General features: G+C 41.1%; 2 protein-coding genes across 3 annotated transcripts in view; one reads left to right on the top strand and one right to left on the bottom strand.

Moving 5' to 3' along the window:
• Positions 1–23623, bottom strand: part of lamc1 (laminin, gamma 1) — a 327165-nt gene that overhangs the window by 41547 nt on the left and 261995 nt on the right. The gene's annotated exons all lie outside the window — the stretch shown is intronic.
• dhx9 (DEAH (Asp-Glu-Ala-His) box helicase 9) overlaps positions 1–23623 on the top strand; it is a 45122-nt gene that overhangs the window by 17204 nt on the left and 4295 nt on the right. For both annotated transcript variants that reach the window (XM_080439232.1, XM_080439233.1), the window contains 17 exons: positions 6517–6678; positions 7021–7098; positions 8045–8236; positions 8681–8822; positions 10236–10318; positions 10658–10814; positions 12265–12362; positions 12822–13035; positions 14125–14219; positions 14705–14778; positions 15427–15579; positions 16574–16734; positions 16969–17080; positions 17527–17688; positions 21008–21135; positions 21492–21721; positions 22535–22650. In XM_080439232.1, coding sequence (XP_080295358.1) covers positions 6517–6678; positions 7021–7098; positions 8045–8236; positions 8681–8822; positions 10236–10318; positions 10658–10814; positions 12265–12362; positions 12822–13035; positions 14125–14219; positions 14705–14778; positions 15427–15579; positions 16574–16734; positions 16969–17080; positions 17527–17688; positions 21008–21135; positions 21492–21721; positions 22535–22650 — 2357 coding nt within the window. The remainder of the gene's footprint in view (positions 1–6516; positions 6679–7020; positions 7099–8044; positions 8237–8680; positions 8823–10235; positions 10319–10657; positions 10815–12264; positions 12363–12821; positions 13036–14124; positions 14220–14704; positions 14779–15426; positions 15580–16573; positions 16735–16968; positions 17081–17526; positions 17689–21007; positions 21136–21491; positions 21722–22534; positions 22651–23623) is intronic.

The raw sequence follows: 23623 nt of genomic DNA, 5'->3' as shown, positions 1-23623 counted from the left end.
TTCGTGCACACTTGAGTGTGAGAAAAGGGAAAGGGATAGAAAACAGGTTATTTTTTTTTGTTTTATTATCCTTTATTATCCTATATTATTTTGTCCATCTTGTACAAAAGGCAGTGTCTATACAAAAGGAAAGTTGTATGGGTGTGTTTTGCCAAACTGCTACTCTGCTGCTTCAACTTAACTTCATCTCCTAGCCTGTGATCTTAGTTTGGTCCTGAAAAAGAATATCCAATGGAAGTGATATATTTTACAATTCTTCGTTGTAAACAAGTTTTGGTCAGTGAGAGAGTGAGAGGTGCACAGGGTTTCGTCTCATCTCTGTTCATTGACAGCGCGCCGCCATGTTACTATAGTAACCCGACACCGGCACTGCACGTGTTGCAGCCGAATGTATACTTCGTTGTACGACGGTGTCGTGTGCCGAAAATGGCAGATCTACAAGCTCACAACGCATCATGGACGCAACACATTATGAGCTTGTAGATCTGCTATAAATCAAACTTGTATGTACAACTGGCTGCAGTCATAAATCTGCATTATGATTCAAACGGACTGTAACATCCAAATCTTTGAAGTAAATTGTTGGTTCTTTAATCATTTTCAGTTTCAGTGTACCACACTGGCTGCTGTTATAATATCTGCATTACTGTTCAAGCTGAATGTAAAATCACATATGTAAGGCAATGGTTGATTCTGGACTTATTTCGAGTTTCAGTATGTACCACTGGTTGCTGTACGCTGTTATACAGATGCAAACTTTTCAAGCAGACTGTAACAACCAAATATCTAAGTAAATGGTTGGTTATCAACTTGTTTTGTTTGTGCATTATTTTCCTTGTGTGATCCTCAACACAGGATTTAAGAATCCCAGCCCTAAATTATTTGTACCACAACCAATAATAATTATAATAATGGTGGTAAGAGCAGCAGCAACACTAGTCTGCACTCTGCACTGTCACTGGAGTAGCGGGAACGCTGCCCCCCAAGCCCTAATCTGTACGCAGGTTGTGCAACGTTGTAGACATAATTTAGCCCCTTGGGTAAAACTAATTGGGGAACCCTGACCTACAGTATATTATACAGATAGTGTATGTGAAAACAGATGTACATAATTAGAACATTAGTTTCATTATGCGGGTGAAATAAAAAGCAGCAGCAGGTACAGTGTTTAAGGTGCTGTTTCAAGAACCAGTTTGTGCAGCATGGAAAGGTTAAAAGAAACATATTTCACATGGTTAAAAAAACCCTCAGGCAGGCGGTGTTCATGCCTTGCCCAACAGTCTGATGTCATATCTGTACAGATAGTTACATGATGAGTGATTAGATTATGAGAGATTAATGAAGGTATGACAGCATTTAAAGGAATGCAATGTTACTACTAGTTTGATGCACGGGATCCTAACTTTGACTAGGGGGAGCTAACGTTTTTTTTTTAATTAATCTTTCATTATCTAATCTCTCATCATGTAAGTATCTGTTTTGACTCAAGTCTGTTTTTCCATTGAAAAAAACAGAGAATCCAGGCATTTAATATTAAAACTAGGAAATAGCCTTTATTAAAACAAGGCAAATGGCAACAACTTGTTTCTCCTCTGAGCACCTGGTTGTTGTTTTTTTCTCTGTGTTTTTCCATCGTTCCACTAGAAGTGGCATTGCATTCCTTAAAATCATGCCATGCTCTTCATTAATCTCTCATCTGTTTCCATTGTTAGCACACCATGCATTATACCTAAGACTTTCTCATGAACATAGAATACCTGCTCACCTTAAAGGAGCACTTCACCCCTGGAAGAAGTTCCAGGGGTGACCACAGGGGGGACCACAGGGGGACCACAGCGTATCACTGCCTATAACTTCAACTCCCAGAATGCTTTGGTGCCTTGTGGCAGGGGAGGTTCCATGTGGGTGTGATCTCCAACAATAACATCCCTAACATCCAAACAGCATGCCAGTGTCGCCATGTCTGCTTATTATAAGCGGCTTCTTTCTAAAATGTAGTTGATATTTGGGCTTGTTTCCAAATGTTTTGATTGCTGTTTAAACCAGTGGTTCTCAAACATGTTCATGTATTTTTCCACAGACCCCCATCTGAAATTATAATTTGTGGCAGGGAGCCCCTAACAAATATGTGTAAAAAATATTCCACATTTTGAAAAGCAAATAAAAATATTTTGCAAAAAATCCACATTTTGGACTTTTTCCCCCTCAAGATTTTTTTGTAAATAGCAGATCTACAAGCTCACAATGGGTTGCGAAGCGTTGTGAGCTTGTAGATCAGCAATTTTCAAATATATAATATCCCATGTCTAGGTAAAGTGCTCTTGGCATAGTTATTTTTCTTTTGGGCTTGTTTTCATAGACCTGGCTGCTTATTTCTCTCACAATATCTGGCAACACTGGCTGTCCTCGCAAACGTTCATCTAGTTACATATTATGTCCAAGGATTCGTTAGTGATGTCATATCACTGGGACATATAAGTATCTTCATGCAGTTTCACTTCCGTGTCGCATAGTATTGACATCACTGTCACATCCTTGGTATTATGATCCTAGCCTTTCGTGACGGTGTTTGTTTACCAGCGCTGCTACTCCACGCTGTATTTTTTTTTTCAAGCTTGCGCTTATGAAACACTACACAGGATTATTATTTCATGTCAACATTCAAGTACAACTATCAGAAGATAACTCAGGTAAAGTAATGCCTCACTCTACAAGGGCCGCTGGCCGCAGCTAATGGGAGTGGCCGAGTGGCGAAAGAAGGTTGAACAAAGTGTTACGGACACCCCATTGGGGCTGTCTTTTGAGATGGTCTGACTGAGACACGCCGAGACATGTAGTGCGGAAAGGAATGAGACCAATCTCTCATGATGCAAATAACGTCACGAATATTGCGAAGATTACTAGATATCTAAAAACACAGATTATTTAAAAAAAAAACCCAGGATCTTGTTTCTTGACTCCTAAACTTCATTAAAAGACCGAAAACTTCTTCCAGGGGTGAAGTGCTCCTTTAATGGAAACCACAACTATTGATGCCATCTTGACAAAAAAAAAACTAGTTTAGCTGGTAGAACTTCATCTCCTCCTGTCCTCAAGTAACACTGTCCTCTGAAAATCCTGCAATCTGTATAATAACCATATGATGGTGAAGGTTTTTATGATTATGACGTTTAATACACAATCTATGTATTGGGGGTCCCTGCTTTGTCTGTAAGCTAAGGGGTCCTTGGTCTGAAAAATGCCCATTCACCTTTTGCGTTTTACAGACAATAAAATAGTAAAGCTTTACAATATCAGAACATGAATGAGGAAAACTATTGTTAAAGGTTTACAGTAATTATGCTGGAACCATCCATTATCAACTTATTGATTATTCTATTGAATATTGTTTTATGAATTGAATAATGAATACATGCTTGTATTTATATATAAACGAATCAATGCAATAAATCAAATGATTTTTTAAAATAATGAATTAATCGATTGGTCTGATTAACCAATTAAACACTATTTTATATTTAGTTGTACGGTTGCAATGTGATGCACTGTGAGCTTGAAGATTGCTATTTTAAGCATTTTTAACAATTAGATGAACTCTTACACCTCCAGTAAAGTACCTGTCCATCTGTATTGGAAGAGGCAGTAAAGTAGCTGTCCATCTGTATTGGAAGAGGCAGTAAAGTAGCTGTCCATCTGTATTGGAAGAGGCAGTAAAGTAGCTGTCCATCTGTACTGGATGAACTGGTAAAGTACTGGTAAAGTACCAGTGTCTGGTAAAGTATCTGTCCATCTGTATTGGAAGAGGCAGTAAAGTAGCTGTCCATCTGTATTGGAAGAGGCAGTAAAGTATCTGTCCATCTGTACTGGAAGAGGCAGTAAAGTATCTGTCCATCTGTATTGGAAGAGGCAGTAAAGTAGCTGTCCATCTGTATTGGAAGAGGCAGTAAAGTAGCTGTCCATCTGTATTGGAAGAGGCAGTAAAGTAGCTGTCCATCTGTATTGGAAGAGGCAGGAGTGACAAAGCTCATAGTGCTTGTATTTGAGCACCCTCTACTGCAGGGGTGTCAAACTCGCGGCCCGCGGGCATTTTGCGGCCCGCGGAAAGGTCCAGTGCGGCCCGCGAAATACTTTTACAAATAGTGAATTGATACTACCTCTAACAGATATAGAGTCGGAGTTTACACGTTGCCTTGCTGAGCGTCCAAGCAGCTCTCCCCCCTCCCCCACTGGCTGGCAAGTACCTCTGATGGCCCGGTAGTCAGCCAACATTCCACAGCCAGCTGTGGACTGTTCTGGCTGATTGGCTCGTTAACCGTCTATTCAACTTGTCGATTAGTAATGGCTAGTATACTCTCTCTCTCTCTCTCTCTCTGTCTCTCTGTCTCTCTGTCTCTGAAGAGACTGACAGACAGACAGACAGACAGACACACACACACACACACGAAGAAAGGAAAGGAGGAGCTCGCACTATGAGCTTGTAGATCTGCTATTTTTGAAAAATCATGGAAATCTTTACAAATGTCTCCTAAATCCTAACAGTTTTCTGAAACACTTATGTTGCTATAATATGTGGTTCTCTAACTTTGTTATGTCTATATTATATGTCTATATATATATATATATATATATATATATATATATATATATATATATATATATATTTATTTATTATAATATAGTTTCCTTGTTGAAGGTATGCCTGCATAAAAAGAATGTTGTGTACAGTGATCTATAGCTGAAACCTGAGAACAATGGGCACACATTAGCTAACAGAAACAAAAAATGTAAATGTTATTGGCCGTTCTGATGAGAACATTATCATAACCACACACATTACCTCACACATTACCAGGTAATGAATTTAATTGTTCTATTTCAAATGGATGGGCTCATTACAAATTGCATTGTTTGATTTTAATGTAAATAATTAAAGTAGCTAATCTTCATAAAACATTTTTTAAAGTGATATACTGTAGTTATAGCAGTGACTGAGATGTAGTGGAGTAGAAGTAAAAGTTCTGGAAATTGGAAATACTCTAGTAAAGTAAAACTCAAATCTTTAGGTACAGTACTTGAGTAAATGTAATTAGTTACTTTACACCACTGTTCTATAAATGTAATTATTTAACCACCCACACACATTACCAGGTATTGTTTAACTTCAAATTGAATTATTCTACTTAAAATGGTTTATAATAATAATAATAATAATAATAATAATAATAACAAGACAAGACAACAGATTGAAAAACAATGCTGTATAACTGAATGCGTGTGAGCGCGCATGTGCGTCCGTAACTGGTTCCTGCCCACCTCAAGTCACCATTTGACCAATCTTGCCCGGACACCAAAATGAGTTCGACACCCCTGCTCTACTGGATGATTAAATAACAATTATGTGCCAACAGACAAGTTCAGTATAATAAATGATAAAAACTATTGGGAGACTTTGGCAGCATAATGCTGATCCTGATGGTGTCAAGACAGTAAAAAAACACACACACTTAAACGGTCAATATTAATTACATGGGTGGTCCTCTACTCTAGGCTGTAGATGGTTATTTCTGTGTGTGTTTCTTTTGGATCTTGGGGAAGCCTGTGGATGCAGTATGTAGACTGATGGTTGTACCTGTGTTTTTAACCACTCCCATATGTTGTTGAAATTAGCCCTCAGGGCTAGTTTCTTTGTTTTCACTCTACATTAAATATCTTCAAAGTTTTACCCAGAATAAAATAATAAGATTTTTTTGTATCTTTGAACACCTGTGGAGCCCAGCGCTTTAGTGTCTCATCCAGAGGAAGATGGTTGTATGTGTGTGTTTTTAGTATTGGTGATGTTTGTAATTGTGTATTTTTTTTTTTTTTTTTTTTCTTAAATTTTTATCCCGTGATTTTGTAACCCTATTTTTTACACCCAGTGCTAATTGTCTATGTAATCCTGGGCACTACCTTCCCTCTGCCAACCTAGGGAGGCCAGGGCCGAGCTCATGCCTCCTTCAATGCATGAGAGCCAACTGACCTTCTTGTCACCTGACAGGGGAGAGTTTCCCTGGTTGGACGTAGCGCGTGGAAGGAACACGTTATTCCAACCAGTTCCCTTCCCCTCCATCAGGCGCCCCGGCTGGCCAGGGGGAGGCAGTATAGTGACCAGGATTACTGCATGTTTTTGTGAGGGTACCTACCCTAGGAGACACGGGGAGAACATACAAACTCCACACAGAAAGGCCCTTTCGCCAACCCCACCTAGGGTATGGGCACTGATGACGCGGAGGAGAGAACACGCCCCCAGCGCCCACAGCGTCCCCTGCGGGAATCGAACCCAGGACCTTCTAGCTGTGAGGCGACAGCACTACCGACTGTGCCACCGTGCCCCCTGTAATTGTGTATTTTTAATATGTTTCGTCAGCCTGTGGATCCCAGCTCTCCAGTGTCTCTCATTCAGGGGTACATCGTTGTATGCCTGTGTTTTTTTGTATTGGTGTGTTTGTAACTGTACGTTTTACTATCTTTTGCCAGCCTGCGGACCCCAGTGCTCCAGTGTCTCTCATCCAGGGGAAGATGGCATCGTTTGAGCCCAGTCAGAGGCAGAGCGGAGCGGGCGTGGTGCCCTGGTCTCCTCCCCAGGTCAACTGGAACCCCTGGACCTCCAGCAACATCGATGATGGACCACTGGCCTTCGTTAGTATTAACAATAATCTGTTATTAATTAATATAATGAATTATTAACGTATACATTTATGATTAAATAGGCCCATTGGCCTTCGTTAGTATTAACACTACTGAGTTACATTGTTGTCATATTAGTTCCACTACTTCCATTAACACTAATGTTGGATTGTTGTCATTTTTAATAATCATGGAAATGTTAATGCTTCTGTATCTAGAGATGTTTAATCTCTCTCTTTCTCTCTCTCTGTCTGTCTGTCTGTCTGTCTGTCTGTCTGTCTGTCTGTCTGTCTGTGTCTCTGTCTCTCTCTGTCTGTCTGTCTGTCTGTCTGTCTGTCTGTCTCTCTCTCACAGTGTACATCAGAACAGATCAGTGCAGATCTTCATCATGAACTGACTGACCAGATGCAACACGATGAAAACCTGCACAAGGTTTTACATTATATTTACTAATGCACTATTATTATTAATATCAATAGTATTAATGCAGTTTTAATAGTATATCAGTAACGTTGCCACTCTACACCCATTAGTCCAAACGTTTGATGGACTTATGAAATATTATGTTGAATAGTTTTGATGCATTTAACAAGGGCAAAATATAGGCTACTGTATATTTTGTTAACATGTTAATACATATTCCCATGGACTACTAGTGGTTACTGATTGAGAAACAGCACTAAGCAATTGATAATTGACGGGTCGCCGGTCATTATTGATAAATAAATCCCGACAGGGTGATTTATTTATCAATAATGACCGGCGACCCGTCAATTATCCCGCTTATTACACGGCTACTTAATAAATGACCCAAAAGTAACAACAAAACAAGTATTTCCTTTTTTATTCCATAAGTGTTGCGCTGGGCGGACACGGTCGCCTCGGAAAACAAGGAAGTGTTGATCAAATAAAATACATTTTCGGTTACTGCATTGTCTATTTCTCAGAGCAACGTTTGAGAGCAACTTTTAGTTGTAAATGACATGGTGTGTTTGTTTACATGACTGTCATGTTGGATACGGCACAAAATCAAGCAGCACAGATTCATATGAGCAGGTGCTCTGAGCCTTTGATTAGACAGCGGTCTGTTATAGAGCTCATCGGTCATTATCAAGAAATAACACACCGCTGAATTCAGGGATTGACCAATCAGAATCAAGCATTCAACCAAGCTGTGTAATAAGACTATATAATATATATAGATGATGGATAGAAGCAGAAGAGATGGTTTAAATGAGACTTAAACCTCCTTTCTCTCTCTCTCTCTCCGTCTCTCTCTCACCCCGTCTCTCTCTCTCTCTCTCACACTCACTCACTCACTCACTCACTCACTCACTCACTCACTCACTCACTCACTCACTCACTCACTCACACACAGATCCTGGCAGAGAGAGAGCAGCTGCCAGTGAAGAAGTTTCAGGCAGAGATCATGGCTGCTCTAGACAGCAGCTCAGTGGTGATCATCAGAGGAGCCACAGGTTGTGGTAAAACCACCCAGGTCCCTCAATACATCCTGGACCAGTTCATCCAGAACCACCGCGCTGCAGACTGCAACATAGTGGTGACTCAGGTAAATACTACAATATTACTACTGCAACATAGTGGTGACTCGGGTAAATACTGTACTACAATATTACTATAATATTACTACTGCAACATAGTTGTGACTCGGGTAAATGCTACGATATTACTACAATATTGCTACTGCAACATAGTGGTGACTCAGGTAAATGCTACGATATTACTACTACAAATAGGGATGTAATGATACCCAAAACTCACAATACGGCCAACAACAATGGGTTACACATTTAGCTTTAGATCAGCGATAGAGTGGCTACAAAGTAGAGGCTGTTTCACTCTCATTACTCTGCTGCTGTTCAAACAAAACAATTGAATTCTCGGTGTGAATACCTTTGGTCGATGCTACCACAGGCCCAATTATATAATTTATTTTTAATCGAATTAATGTAATAATCAAATGTAATAAGCAATTGTGTGTGTGCGTGTGCAGCCCAGGCGTATCAGTGCGGTGTCGGTGGCTGAGCGGGTGTCGTACGAGAGAGGAGAGGACGTTGGGAAGAGCTGTGGCTACAGCGTACGGTTCGAGTCCATCCTCCCCAGACCTCACGCCAGCATCATGTTCTGCACCGTGGGTAAGTCAACATTCTGGTCCTAGATCAGCTTAAAGGCATGACTTTATCCTCTAATGCACTGTGGGTAAGTCAACATGCTGGTCTTAGATCAGCTTAAAGACATGACTTTATCAAATCAAATCAATTAAAAGCCAAAGAGAATAGGTGGTTTTTAGTAAGGATCTGAAAACCTCAATGGACTGGGCAGATCGGATGGGGAGAGGCAGGTCGTTCCAGAGCGTGGGGGCGGCAGCAGCAAAGGCGCGGCCACCCCTGGTCTTTTTGCTAGTCTTTGGAACGACTAGTAACGACTCATCGGCAGGCCTCAGAGCCCTGGCTGGGGTGTATGGTTCCAGTAGCTCAGCGAGGTACAGCGGAGCTAGCCCGGTTAAAGATTTAAAAGCAAATAAGAGGACCTTAAAATCAATTCTAAAGTTGACAGGGAGCCAGTGAAGTGAGGCCAGGACAGGACTGATGTGCTCACGTCTTTTTGTGCCAGTGGGAAGGTGAGCTGCAGCATTTTGGACCAGCTCTAGGCGCTTGAGAGATGACTGCTCTAAGCCGGTGTACAGGGAATTGCAGTAATCGAGTCGTGAGGTAGGGCTTTCACCAACTAGCCGACTAGTCGACTAGTATAACCACTAGTCGACCTTGTTGGTACTAGTCGAATAGTTGGAGATTTTTTTTTTATTTATTTTTTTAATGCCATAGTAATGGCCCATCTTACTATTATTATTATCCTCCTGACTTTATTTTTTTTATCAAAAGGGGGTCAAAAGTATGCCCAATAAAAGCCTATTATTGGGCAATGGGGATCCTTGGAGACGCTGCTGTGGTGCTGTGCTACTGTGCCAGAAGCGCTTCCCTTAAAACGCCATAAAAATAAGGGCAGGAGGATAATAATAATAGTAATATAGTAGTAGGATGGCATTAAAACGATGCCCCGCTTAAAAAAAAAAAAAAAAAAAAAAAATTTCGCCTAGTCGACTACCACTGGGTCAAATTAGTCGATCTGTAAAAATCTCTAGTCGTGAAAGCCCTATCGTGAGGAAATAAAGGCATGGATTGGCATTTCTAGTTGTTGTCGGGGGAGATTAATCTTAGCGAGAAGTCGGAGAAACTAGCTTTGACAACGGAACTGGCTTTATCTAATGCACTGTGGGTAAGTCAACATGCTGGTCCTAGATCAGATGAAAGACATGACTTTATCCTCTTATTCACTGTGGGTAAGTCAACATGTTGGTCTTAGATCAGCTTAAAACATGTGTGTGTGGTGTAACTGGTGTTGTATATTTCAGATGTGTATTGTGTGTTTCAGGTGTGTACTGTTGTATTGTTGTTTGTTACATGTGTGTATTGTTGTGTTGTAGTGTGTTACAGGTGTGTATTGTTGTGTTGTAGTGTGTTACAGGTGTGTATTGTTGTGTGTTACAGGTGTGTTACTCAGGAAGTTGGAGGCTGGTATCAGAGGGATCAGTCACGTCATCGTTGATGAAATCCACGAGAGAGATATTAATGTAAGACATTAAATTATGACTGACATATTAACATGTGTCAGTCATAGAGACATTAATGTAAGTTAACTATTTCCATATATTAGTCATAGGAGTGATTATATGGCTGTCCAATAACTTTGCAAAACTTTGATCTTGAATTAATTGAAGTCGATCAGGGTCATATTTGTTATCCATGTAATGCACATAATTGCCAATCATTACTGATAATTAAATTTAAAGTCTACTATTTAATTTCTCAAGGAAATATAGAAATTAATTTGGACAGAAAAAGGCCTCGCAAATAGTTTTTAATCAGTGAAATGTTGAAATGCATTATGTGACGTGTTTTTGTTGCATCAGACGGACTTTCTGATGGTGGTGCTGAGAGACGTGGTGCAGACGTACCCAGAGGTCAGGGTCATCCTCATGTCAGCCACCATCGACACCACCATGTTCAGGGAATACTTCTTCAACTGTCCTGTCATCGAGGTGTTCGGACGCACCTTCGCTGTACAAGGTACACTTCATCATACACATGATATACTAATGTTCACCATCACCCTCACCCTCGTACAGGGTGAGACTACTCTTATGTGAGCCCTATAAAGCTCAGGTGTGCCTAAACCAGTGGTTCTCAAACTTTAAACATTTCAAAGAACCCCCATAACTCTAAGCGTGTACAAATTGAACGGGTCCATTTGGTTACATTTGTTTGTGCTCAGAGTTACAGGCCTGTAGGGGTGGGTCCATTTGGTTCCATTTGTACACACTCGGATCAGCACACCTGAGCATAAAACTAAGCCCCACCCACCCAGGACTGGGCAGGAGGGGTATTTGCAACATTTCTTGTATTCTTTATATTTTTATGAAAAATCAGTGTATTCTGAAACCAAATAACATTGTAAATAAGTCTATCAAGACATGACATACGGGACCACCCCCCGAAAGGCCTATCTGTGGGAGCCGATTGAACAAGGATCCGATGCTTCTTTATGCATCGTTAACATGAACACATTTGGTGTGAGCGAAATATGACTGTATTGTTAACGTGTATGTGCTACACACACACACACACACACACACACACACACACACACACACACACACACACACACACACACACACACACACACACACACACACACACACAAATGTAATTTAGATAGCATGTTATTGAACAGATGCTAGGTTCATTGTTTACCTGGTATCCTAGAGTTTCAATGTACATGTTATTTCGATAGTATATCGTTTAGACCAGAGGTCTTCAACAGGGGGTCCGCGACCCCTAGGGGGTCCGCGGAGGTACTGCAGGGGGTCCGCGAAATTGTTGTTTGATTAAACAATATTTTTGTTTGGAAAAAAAAAACTTTGTTTTTCTTCTTTTCCCCCAAAATGTCAAATTGTCTTTAAACATAACATGAATCCATAGCAAACAGATAAATGGAGGCACAATGCACAATAACATGGTATGTTTATACATATTTTGTAGAGAATTTTGCACACCTACTGGGGCAGATGTAGCCTGGTAAACCCTCCCTCCAGAAATCTCATTGGAAATGAGATTTCCGGAGGGAGGGTTTACCAGGCTAGGGCAGATGCGTATAGGAGCAGGCAATATAAAACACAATTGTGTACATAAATATACAATATATGTGGTAGCCCTACCCTACGAGGTAGGGGGTCCCTGCTCCATCTCCCCATCAGTTTGGGGGTCCCTGGCCTGAAAAGGTTGAAGACCCCTGGTTTAGACTGATGCTAGGTTCATTGTTTACCTGGGATCCTACTAGTCTACTGAGGCACTACAATTTCTGCATTCTTTGTGATTACCTTGCCTATTGTAAGTCGCTCTGGATAAGAGCGTCTACCTAATGAAATGATTAAATTGTAGATGTTCAGATGTGTTAACGTGTGTGTGTGTGTGTGTGTGTGTGTGTGTGTGTGTGTGTGTGTGTGTGTGTGTGGTGCAGAGTATTTCCTGGAGGATTGTGTTCAGATGACTAACTTCGTACCTCCTCCGGTGGACCGTAAGAAGAAAGACAAGGATGAGGATGGAGGAGATGAAGATGTGAGATTGAAACCTGTTTTTACACCTCAATTTAGTGATTCCTCCCCACACACATGACAAATATCACCAGCATTCGAACAGACTCTCGACAAAGCCTGATGCAGCGTGGTGGATTCGAGCCCCCAGACCCCGCGGTGGTGGGCAGCTACTTTACCATTGTGCCACTTGAGCGCCCTGTTTTTTATCATCATTTAAGTGGTGGACAAAGTACTCAACCCCAGTACTAAAGTCAATAGTAAAGCGATTTCCGCCCGGCAGCAACGTAGTATACTTTCACCAGCAATCATTTTATATCCCTGAGCACGTAAATCATGACCTATTTATTTACCATTCATTTTGTTTTGAAATGGACTACGGGGGCAAAGGTTAACCGAACTAATCGATGAGATATAAAATATCACCTTAAAATAGTCTTTTCCAGTTGATGTAAAAGGGTCCTGTATGCATGTGCGTTTGCAGACCAACTGCAACATCCTCTGCAGTGCGGAGTACACGGCAGAAACCAAGCGCTCCATGGCCCAGATGAACGAGAAGGAGACTCCCTTTGAGCTGGTGGAGTCGCTCCTTAGATACATCGAGACGCTCCAGGTGGCCGGAGCCGTCCTGGTCTTCCTGCCTGGATGGAACCTCATCTACTCCATGCAGAGGCACCTGGAGATGAACGCTCACTTTGGTACGCCCCCACATCCAAACCAAACTAACCCACATCCAAACCAAACAAACCCACATCCAAACCAAACTAAAACACATAAACCCACATCCAAACCAAACTAACCCACATAAACCCACATCCAAACCAAACTAACCCACATCCACACCAAACTAACCCACATCCAAACCAAACTAACCCACATAAACCCACATCCAAACCAAACTAACCCACATCCACACCAAACTAACCCACATCCAAACCAAACTAACCCACATAAACCCACATCCAAACCAAACTAACCCACATCCACACCAAACTAACCCACATCCAAACCAAACTAACCCACATCCAAACCAAACTAACCCACATCCACACCAAACTAACCCACATCCAAACCAAACTAACCCACATAAACCCACATCCAAACCAAACTAACCCACATCCAAACCAAACTAACGCACAAACCCACATCCAAACCAAACCAACTCACATCTACACATTGGGTGATATCGGGAGTCCCTCAGCCATATGGCTGTGCTCTGTATTGTAATGTCCTTTTATGTCTGTCTTTTTTGTGGACCTACCCGTCTCTTTGCCAGTTCTTTCTTGTAAAAGAAGCAACTCCTATCTCAATGTTTTTTAGTGGTTAAATAGGTTATAGTAATGATAATAACCCCCATACTAACCCACACATCTACTCCATGCAGAGACAACTGTAGATAAACGCTCACTTTGGTACCCCCCACATCTAAAACAAACGTACCCACTCAGACTAACCCACATCCAGTGGAGTTTTTTTTATTCTGTCAGAGCTACTTGTGTTTATTTTTATTTGTTTAAAGTTAAATGTTCTGAAATGGAAACTTTTGGAAACAAATTGCTTTCAAAATATGGGTAAAAAAACAAACAGTTAATTGGTGCTCTAGGGCTCTCTGAAATCGGATTGTCTGGCAAAAGTCCGGCATGGGTTGTTAGATCAGTTCTGCACCCAAACGATCCCATTTCAGGGCTGTTTGAATTTGAATGTGGTCGCTCGCTTGTCACCGTCAAACGTGTAGCATTCCTTTTAAGATTCGTTGACCAATCACGTGACTGGTGTTGTTTTTGCAGGAAGTAGCCGGTACAAGATCCTGCCGCTCCATTCCCAGATCCCACGAGAGGAGCAGAGGAGAGTGTTTGAACCCGTCCCTGACAACGTCACTAAGGTCAGAGGTCACCACCATGACAACCATGCTTTTTGATTGATGACGTTTTTTTGTGATATGACAATGTCGTGCAAAAGTAGCGAAAACAGGCGATCTACAAGCTCACAACGCATTGCGTTGGGAGCTTGTAGATCGCCTGTTTTAGCTATTTCTGAAATTGTTTGAAAGTGAAAGTGGTGAAGGGTGTCATAAATATTAAACCAATGGAAATATCATCAACTGTAAACTAAATGCCATGTGGTTGGGTGTATTAGCTTACAGTAGGAAAGGTGGTGGTGGTGGGGGGTGATTTATACTTCCTCATACGCAGTGATGGACAAAGTACTCAACCCCTGTACTTAAGTTTTGTACTTGAGTTACTTTAAAAATGTTAAATATTTAAAGATTCAGTTGTACAAATTGGAAAAAGCATATTATTTTTTAATATCAATGCATCGCTGTATTGAGCATTTCCAGGCTTTAAATCCTCATTGTTTGCATTGCAGGTGATTCTGTCCACCAACATCGCAGAGACCAGCATCACCATCAACGATGTCGTCTACGTCATCGACTCCTGCAAGTGAGTGTCACCTGAGGTGTACAACTATAGCAGCCACAATCTGCTGTAATAAAAGCGTGTTGTAATATAAACACAAAATGCACTACCACACTGAGTTGTCTACACAACCCTCCACAGTGCAACGCTCCGTGGCCTCATTTCCCAGTGAAGCTCAGTGCACGACTATGTAAACAAAGTAACAAATTTAAACATAATAATGTTAATCACATTGTCATATATCTCATTACTAATGCAATACAAGATTGATTTAATGTTGTCAGTAAATCAACACGATCTGTTGATCTACGAAACTTGAATAAAATAGCCGAAATAAGTGAAGGTTTAAACTTTGCAAGCTGCATTTATTCCTGTTCACAAGCTTTTACATAATGTCTTAAGAAATTAACAATGTGTACTGGAGCTGAAATAAATGGTAAAATATAAAATGTGTGCCTTAATGAAAAAGTTAGGCGCACCAGTGCAACCAGTAACAAAAGGTAAAATTATAAACCGACACAAATTAAAATGTCATTATTATATTCAAAACAAATGTCTCTAAACAATATGTTATTCTGGAGCCCACAGGCAGATGTGTTGAACGTGTGTGTGTGCGTGTGTGGCGTGATATCATGTTTGTGTAACATGTGTTGTTTTGTTGTGTACTTCCAGGCAGAAAGTGAAGCTGTTTACGTCTCACAACAACATGACAAACTACGCCACCGTGTGGGCGTCTAAGACCAACCTGGAGCAGAGGAAAGGTCGTGCGGGGAGAGTCCGTGCTGGCTTCTGTTTCCACCTCTGCAGCCGTGCTCGCTTCGAAAGGTACGGCCTGACTTATGTCTCTTTACGACTACGAACAGTAACCCAGAACCTTCCAGAAACTTTCCAGAACCCCTGAAGTTCTGTGATGGGTTTTCTGTTAAGTTTCCATTATAACCAGAACCAACCCTGAAAGGGGAGGTAAATAGCCGATCTACAAGCTCACGCTGTGAGCTTGTAGATCAGCAATTTTATTTATTTTTTAAAGATTTTGAAAGTATAATTCCCAGAACTCATGGATAGTAGCACCTCGTAGCAGGGCCAAAATTAGGTACGTAGTGTATGGAAAACAAACCAGAACCTTATCTGAAACCCAGTCGTAGTGTATGGAAACAAATCCAGAACCTGTGAAATACGTTTCATAGCACAACACGGTTCACTTATAGTGGAAAAGCGCCGGTATACTACTGTTTTCTTTGTTATATGTTTGCGTGGTTTGTTTATGTGCTGAAAGAGTGAGAGAGCTGTTTCATTGTACAGCACCAACCTGCCCAATTGGGAACAGTTAGGGGTTCAGGGTCTTGCTCAAGGACACTTCAACATAACCCAGGGGCGAGCCGGGGATCAAACCAGGAAGTTGTGCTAGATCAGCTTTTTTCAGCGCTCCAATAATGCAGTGGAGCATCAGTCAATCATATATTTTAGTTCCAGCATTTCCACTCCCATTCTCTCTCCACACAATTCCTTATTGTAATGGAGGAAAAACGTATTATTGCCGTCAGCCAGTTCCCTGTTCTTTTTAAACCAGCCTTTATATTTTCATTAATATTTTTCTCACTTGTCGCTCGCACACACGGACATACGCTTGATGACGTCAACAGGCGTGTTGAGCAACACTAAGCAACTCTGCGACACGCTTGTTAGTTTTGTAGCTTTTGTAGGTGCTTGTGTGAACACACCATTAGACTGATACTTGTGGTGAATCTCTGGGTTTATAAGAGATTTCATGACAACCTGTTGTCTGTCTGTCTGTCTGTCTGTCTGTCTGTCTGTCCAGACTGGAGACCCACATGACTCCAGAGATCTTCAGGACTCCTCTCCATGAGGTGGCGTTAAGCATCAAACTGCTGAGGCTGGGAGCCATCGGTCACTTCCTGTCCAAGGCCATCGAACCTCCACCGCTGGACGCTGTGATAGAGGCCGAACACACACTGAGAGGTACACTAAACTGCACACATTAACACACACTGAGAGGTACACTAAACTACACACTCTCACAGGTCCTCTCAGGTCGATACGGGTAAATTTCAGATTCACTTACCAGAGACACCTGGCAATTATAATAGTTCCAACCCAGGACCCATGTCTTAGGTCTTAGGTTTTTGGTTCCGGTAAGAGGATATGATGTCATAAATGTACAAGATATGATGTCATAAATGTGTGTTTTCACAGAGTTGGACGCTCTGGACTCCAACGATGAGTTAACTCCTCTGGGAAGGATTCTGGCTCGCCTCCCCATCGAACCTCGTCTGGGAAAGATGATGATCATGGGATGCATCTTCAAGTCAGTACCACTGCTTCTAATTTAGTCTAGATGGAAAGAGGGGTCCACGCGTGTGTTGATGTGTGATGTGTGTGTTTTTTTATATATTGTCGCTGTCGGGCAGAAAGTTGTTTTTGTATAGTTTTTTTCAACTTGTTTATGCTTTGTTGTAAATTATACTTCATCATGGTAACGCACAACAGTAGTGAAAATAGCAGATCTACAATGTGAGGCATTGTGAGCTTGTAGATCGCCTCTTTTCACTATTTTAAATCATAAAAATTATAATAAAAAGGGAATGGTTTTGGACTTACAAGGTTTCTACCCGACAGAAACAATATGTTTTTATTTGTTAATTCTATGATGTGTGTTTTAATGTTATTCTATGCTATGTGCATGCTTGTTTTTTATTCTTAGTGATGTGTATTTTAATTGTATTTTATGTGTATTTGTATTTGTGTGTGTAGTGTGGGTGATGCGTTGTGCACCATCTCGGCGGCTACCTGCTTCCCGGAGCCGTTCATCAATGAAGGCAGACGTCTGGGCTTCGTTCATCGTAACTTCTCTGGGAATCGATTCTCAGACCACGTTGCTCTGCTGTCCGTCTTCCAGGCCTGGGACGATGTCAGGTCAGCAAAGATTTGAGTCAGAAATGTTCGCTTAAAAAATATATATATATATTCAAAGGCCACGATTTTCCACGATTTTTCCAAATAATAGCAGATATACAAGTGCTGTTGTACTGGGAGCTGACCAGTATACAACCACGGTCTGCTAATGTTGTAGGCTACTGGGAGATGTTCAGGATCTCTGTCATGTTATCACTGGTAGTGCATTTGTTCGTGGGACTATGGATGGAAGTTAGCTTTTTTTTTTTTTTTACTTACATTTTATTAAGTTTTCAAGAACAAAACACATAAAACAAAAGACAAACAATAGACATCACATATGTTGCCAAAATCATCTTATATAATAATAAAATAAAATAGAATAGAAGAAAGGCACAGGTGCTGTTCAATGTTAATAAACGATAGTACATGAAAACTGTATATTTTTTGTTCAAAAGGTTTTAGCTCGTTCAATTCTTACAACAACCAGTTTCATTTATATCATCTCACACATAGTACCTTCTCCCTCGATCGTCAGAAGAAAAAAAAAAAACATATATACACATATATGAATATATATATATTTAAGAAGTCATGCGTTGTGTATATACAGTACATGAGTATCCCCCATTTGTTCTCAAATATCTCTTTCTTCATCCTCAAGTTAGCAGTCATCCTCTCCATGTCACAAATCTCAGAGACTACTTGAAGCCAATCTTCCGCAGCAGTGTTGTTTTTGGCAGGCATTTTAGATTTAGTCTTAGTCTTAGTCTTTTGGACGAAATGCTTGTTAGTTTTAGTCACATTTTTGTTATTTCTATCCTTGATAGTTTTAGTCTAGTTTTAGTCGACGAAAACTCAAATGGTTTTAGTCTAGTTTTAGTCATTGGTTTTAGTCAAACAAATAAAATAAAATAATGTATTTAAACTAATTTAATTAGGTCAATATACATTTAAGATATGACTGCTAACAGTATTATCATAAAATATATCCCATTTTTTGGGGATAACACAATAGGATACAACGTGTGTTACAACACATACTGTAATTCACACAAAATACTGCATGTTCAGAAAATAGAATAGCCTAGATCAGGTTCTCATTATCAATTTTTTTTTTTACCAGTACCACCCAGAAAATATTTGTCTCTCCAAGTACCACCATTATGACTGATGTTAAAATACAGTAGCGTACACCTGCCCCATCCTATTCATATGCACAATTCACACAGGAGGCAAATGTATTCCTACTAAAAATTTTGTATTTTTGACAGTTGTGTACATTATGGTAGCACTAAACTGGCACTTAAACTCATGCAGTTGAAAGAAAAACGTCTTAATAGCTTAATAACCACATCGTACCCTCTTTCTAAGCAATGGAAAAATTAGAATGTACATATACTGTACTGTACATAGTGTATGTAAGAACTAGGTATATTAAGTTACTGTACTGTTGAGTTCCAAGGATTTACTCGTCACGTCAGTCATAGGCACGATGCAAACAACCATTGAACCCCTACGTCACTGACATGCCCCCTTTTTCACTTGCTTTCACTTGCCCCTGTCCAGCCAAAAAAGCCTGCATGTTTTACTCATAACAATCCATAGCCTTGATACAAGGCTAAACAATCCAAGTTAGCTTAAGCCATTGGTTCTCAAAGTGGGGTCCGGGGACCCCCAGGGGTCCTTGAGGGAGTTCCAGGGGGTCCCCAGCTAAATGATGGATAGTTAGGAACCAAATGGACCCTTATGGGTCTGTAACTCTGAGAGTGTACAAATGGAACCAAATGGACCCTAACGGGTTCATTTGGTTCCATTTGTACACTCTCAGAGTTAAATGAACATTGATTTTACAATATGAATTGGGGTCCCAGAGATAGAAATGCCATAAAATAGGGGTCCGTAGCCTTATGCATGCCAAACTGGGGGTCCTTCAATGAAAATGGTTGAGAATTGACTGCTAGAGCTGTAAAAATCATCTCTTATGAGGGGGTCCCGTGGCATATCTTTTCAAATGGGGGTCTTAAGGGCTAATAAGTGTCAATTTGGGGGTCCTTGACATGAAACAGTTTGAGAACCACTGGCTTAAGCAGCTTTAGCCTGAAGCTAGCGTCAGATGTTATGGAAAACTTTTAGGAAGTACGACAAACATTACGACGGGCCAATTGTCGAGTAGCATCGACTTATTATGTCAGTAAATGGACTGCGTTAGCTTACCGTTGCAAAAATAGTAGCGTGGCACGCCTTCTGGTGTCTCTTATCTCCCTCTCCCGTTAGGTGCATTAGGTTTCCTTTCAGATGGATTGTAAAGTAGTATGTCCATATATCCATTCTTCTTTTCAGACCACCTAACCCATTAAAACCTAATAATATGCCCACTATCATAACTTAAGGCAGCAAGGCAACTCGCGTCTTCACTTCATAACAACAACAACAACAACTACACGTGAAGCCGGCATCAGTGTTGCCAGATTCGGTGAAAGAAACAAGCAACCAGGTCTAGGAAAACCAGACCAAAAGAAGCGACTATGGGCCACATGAGCACTTACAACTTAGTACTTAAACCTACTGTATACATCGGTTATTTGAAAATAGCAGATCTACAAGCTCACAACGTGTTGCATCAAGAGCGATACGTTGTGAGCTTGTAGATCTGCTATTTTCAAATTAAGTTCTTGGTGGAAACTTATAATAAAAGAACATGGCAACACTGCCCAGACCAGGCCGGTATCCCAGCCAATCACAGAGCCCCCCCCTCCCAAAAAAAGGAAAAGAAACCAATCACAGAGCCGGATGTTGCTAGAACCCTCCCTGTGATTGGCCACTATTCCCCCATCGAAATAATATCGCTATAATATTTTGATCTCTTCATGCATTTTGAACGTCCCACCCAATAACAATTTCGTCTCGTCTCGTCTCGTCTCGTCTCGTCGACGAAAACACACATTCGTCTCGTCATATTTTAGTCATCAAAGAGCTATGTTCAGCACGTCAACGTTACGTCTTCGTCATGAAAAAAAGGGGCGTTGACGAAATCATATCGTCTTCGTCATCGTTGACGAAAACAACACTGTTCCGCAGATGGAGATTCCGTCTGTAGCCATTTACGAGTAATGGCCTTTTTGATGGAAGTTAGCTTCTAACTAAATCCGCCATATGTATTGATTGCCATGTTGATTAATGTGCACTGCTCTGGAAACGAATAAAGTAAAAGATAGATGAAAATATTAATATTTGGTTTGTTTATGGTTTTAGGGTTAATATTTGGTTTGTTAATATTTACAGGGTTAATATTTCGACATGTTATGGTTGATATTTGGTTATGTTATGCTTATTTCAGGGTTAACGGTGAAGACGCTGAAAACAGATTCTGTGAGCAGAAGCGTCTCAACATGTCGACCTTGAGGATGACCTGGGAGGCCAAAGTTCAACTGAAGGACATCCTGATCAACGCTGGCTTCCCTGAAGGTTCATGAACGTTCTTTTATCTTCTGTCTCCTGTTTAGGGCTGATTTATTTGGGTTGGCTTGATGTGTTCCTGCACTGAAAATTGCCGATCTACAAGCTCTCAATGCGTCACACTGCGGCACATTGTGAGCCTGTAGATCTGCTATTTTCAGTGTGCGACACTGGCATGCAAGCAAGCGTAAATTACCCGAAAGAAATACTTGCATCTGTCTTCTGTTTCAATGCCATGAAATAGATCTTCACTTTCTCTTTCTCCCCCTTTCTTCTGTCTCTCTCTCTATCACTGTGTCTGTCTGTCTGTCTGTCTGTCTGTCTGTCTGTCTGTCTGTCTGTCTGTCTCTGTGTATCTCTCTCAGAGTGTCTGTTGTCTCAGATGTTCTGCAACGTGGGACCAGACAACAATCTAGACGTGGTGGTGTCTCTGCTGGCATTCGGTTCGTATCCCAACGTGTGTTACCACAAAGAGAAGAGGAAGATTCTCACCACAGAGGGACGCAACGCTTTGATCCACAAATCCTCCGTCAACTGTCCCTTCAGCTCCCATGACATCAAATACCCGAGTCCTTTCTTTGTCTTCAGTGAGAAGGTATGGAGGCATGGATTGGTGGGTGTGTGGAGGGAGGGAGTGAGGAATGGATGGGTGGATGGATATTATATTATATGTGATTCTAGAAATCTGTACACCCTATATTGTATATCGTCGCTGTCTGACACCAGCTATCTCCATTTTTAAATTTTTTTTTTTTTATAAATCAGTGCTATTGAACACCCTTCACGTCTGTGTGTGGGTTTTACAAATATTGAACCAATGAAAAGTAATAAAAAGCGCTTCCGACTAAACCTCCTAACTCCATTGGATCCTCAAAACTGTCGGTCAAACTACCTAACTCCAACTTCGGAGATGTCGTTTATTCCATCATTGATAAGAATGGCGAAGTCGACGTAAAACATTCTAACTCCACTTGAGCTCCACGTGTTTTTTTTTCGTCCATTCCCTGAAAAGTTAATCTGCCTGACAGCAAAGATATAATATTGTATATACGGTACTGTAACTCCAACTTCTACCTGCCTCGGAGAACTTTCAAATGGACATTCTATGACGAGCTGAGACACAAATTAGAGTTCTATAGCTGTGTTTGGAATGCATGCAATCAATGTATGGAATATCTATGCCGGCCTGTGGCCGTTTTAATTTTCCAAACACGGACTGTGTGAGCACTCAGGTCGTGGCTTGGCGACTGTACAGTGTGAGAATATAAAATGTGAGCTTTGGCTTTAAATTGCCACTGCAGTCGTACAGTAGAAATTAAACGACAACATTTCTAAAATTGTACAGTGTATGGTATGCCCAGTTTCAAGGAATGAGCCTGACTGTGTAAATGTTTAAATCTGACCTCAGATCAGAACCAGGGCCATCTCAGCTAAAGGAATGACGTTGGTCAGTCCTCTACAGCTGCTGCTGTTCGCCTCCAAGAAGATCATGTCCGACGGAGACGTAGTGGAACTGGATGACTGGTGAGATAATAATAATAATGATAATAATAATAATAATAATAATGAATTGCATTTTTATAGCGCTTTTCTACCCAAGTACTCTAAGCGCTCCACAATGGTTGGTTCGTTCATTCATACATTGGGAGGTGAAGCGGCGAACAGTCGACGCCAGCGTCCTCACTTCCCACAGTCATAGCGCCAACCGACTCATTGGATGCAATGTAGGGTTCAGTGTCTTGCCCAAGGACACTTCGACACTAACTCTGAGATGACTGTAGTTGCACCATACTGACATACGGTGGCAGTATGTGACCTAAAGATCTAGTGAGCTGGATGGCTGGTGAGATAGACTGAAAGAACGAGCCCAATCGATGGTCTTGAAGGGCGGATCCAAACCCAGCCGCCCGGATTCGTGCGGCGCTTCCTATTGCTTCACCAATCTATGTCCCCCCCCCCCCCCCCCCCCCCGGCCTGTGCACGGAGCACGCTGACGTCACCAAATTTAGAGCGACGCCCCTCTGCACTCTGATTGGTTAGGAGATAACAAGGTCCTAAGACCATCGTTCCTGCATGGTTCGCCCAGGCTTTTTTTCTTTTGTAACAAAAAAAAAGGCATGGGTTTCCGAGGCTACTGGTGAGATGACTAAGGGTGCGACAGTTAAATTGTAAAATAGATTTAATAGAAACAATGTGAAAATAAACTGTAAAATAGATTTAATAGAAACAATGTGAAAATAAACAGTAAAATAGATGTAATAGAAACAATGTGAAAATAAACTGTAAAATAGATGTAATAGAAACAATGTGAAAATAAACTGTAAAATAGATTTAATAGAAACAATGTGAAAATAGCAAATCTACAAGCTCAGACGCGTGTCACGTTTAAGCAATATTACACGAGAGGGTGTGCTTTACCGTCATTATTGGCACGCCAGTGATGCGGTCAGGAACGAGGCGGAGCCGAGTTCCGCAAGCATCACTGAAGTGCCAATAA

The sequence above is a fragment of the Gymnoscopelus braueri genome (assembly GCF_963280865.1).
Source record: "Gymnoscopelus braueri genome assembly, chromosome: 10".
NCBI classification, from domain to species: Eukaryota; Metazoa; Chordata; class Actinopteri; order Myctophiformes; family Myctophidae; genus Gymnoscopelus; species Gymnoscopelus braueri.
This window is presented reverse-complemented; position numbering and strand designations above follow the sequence as displayed.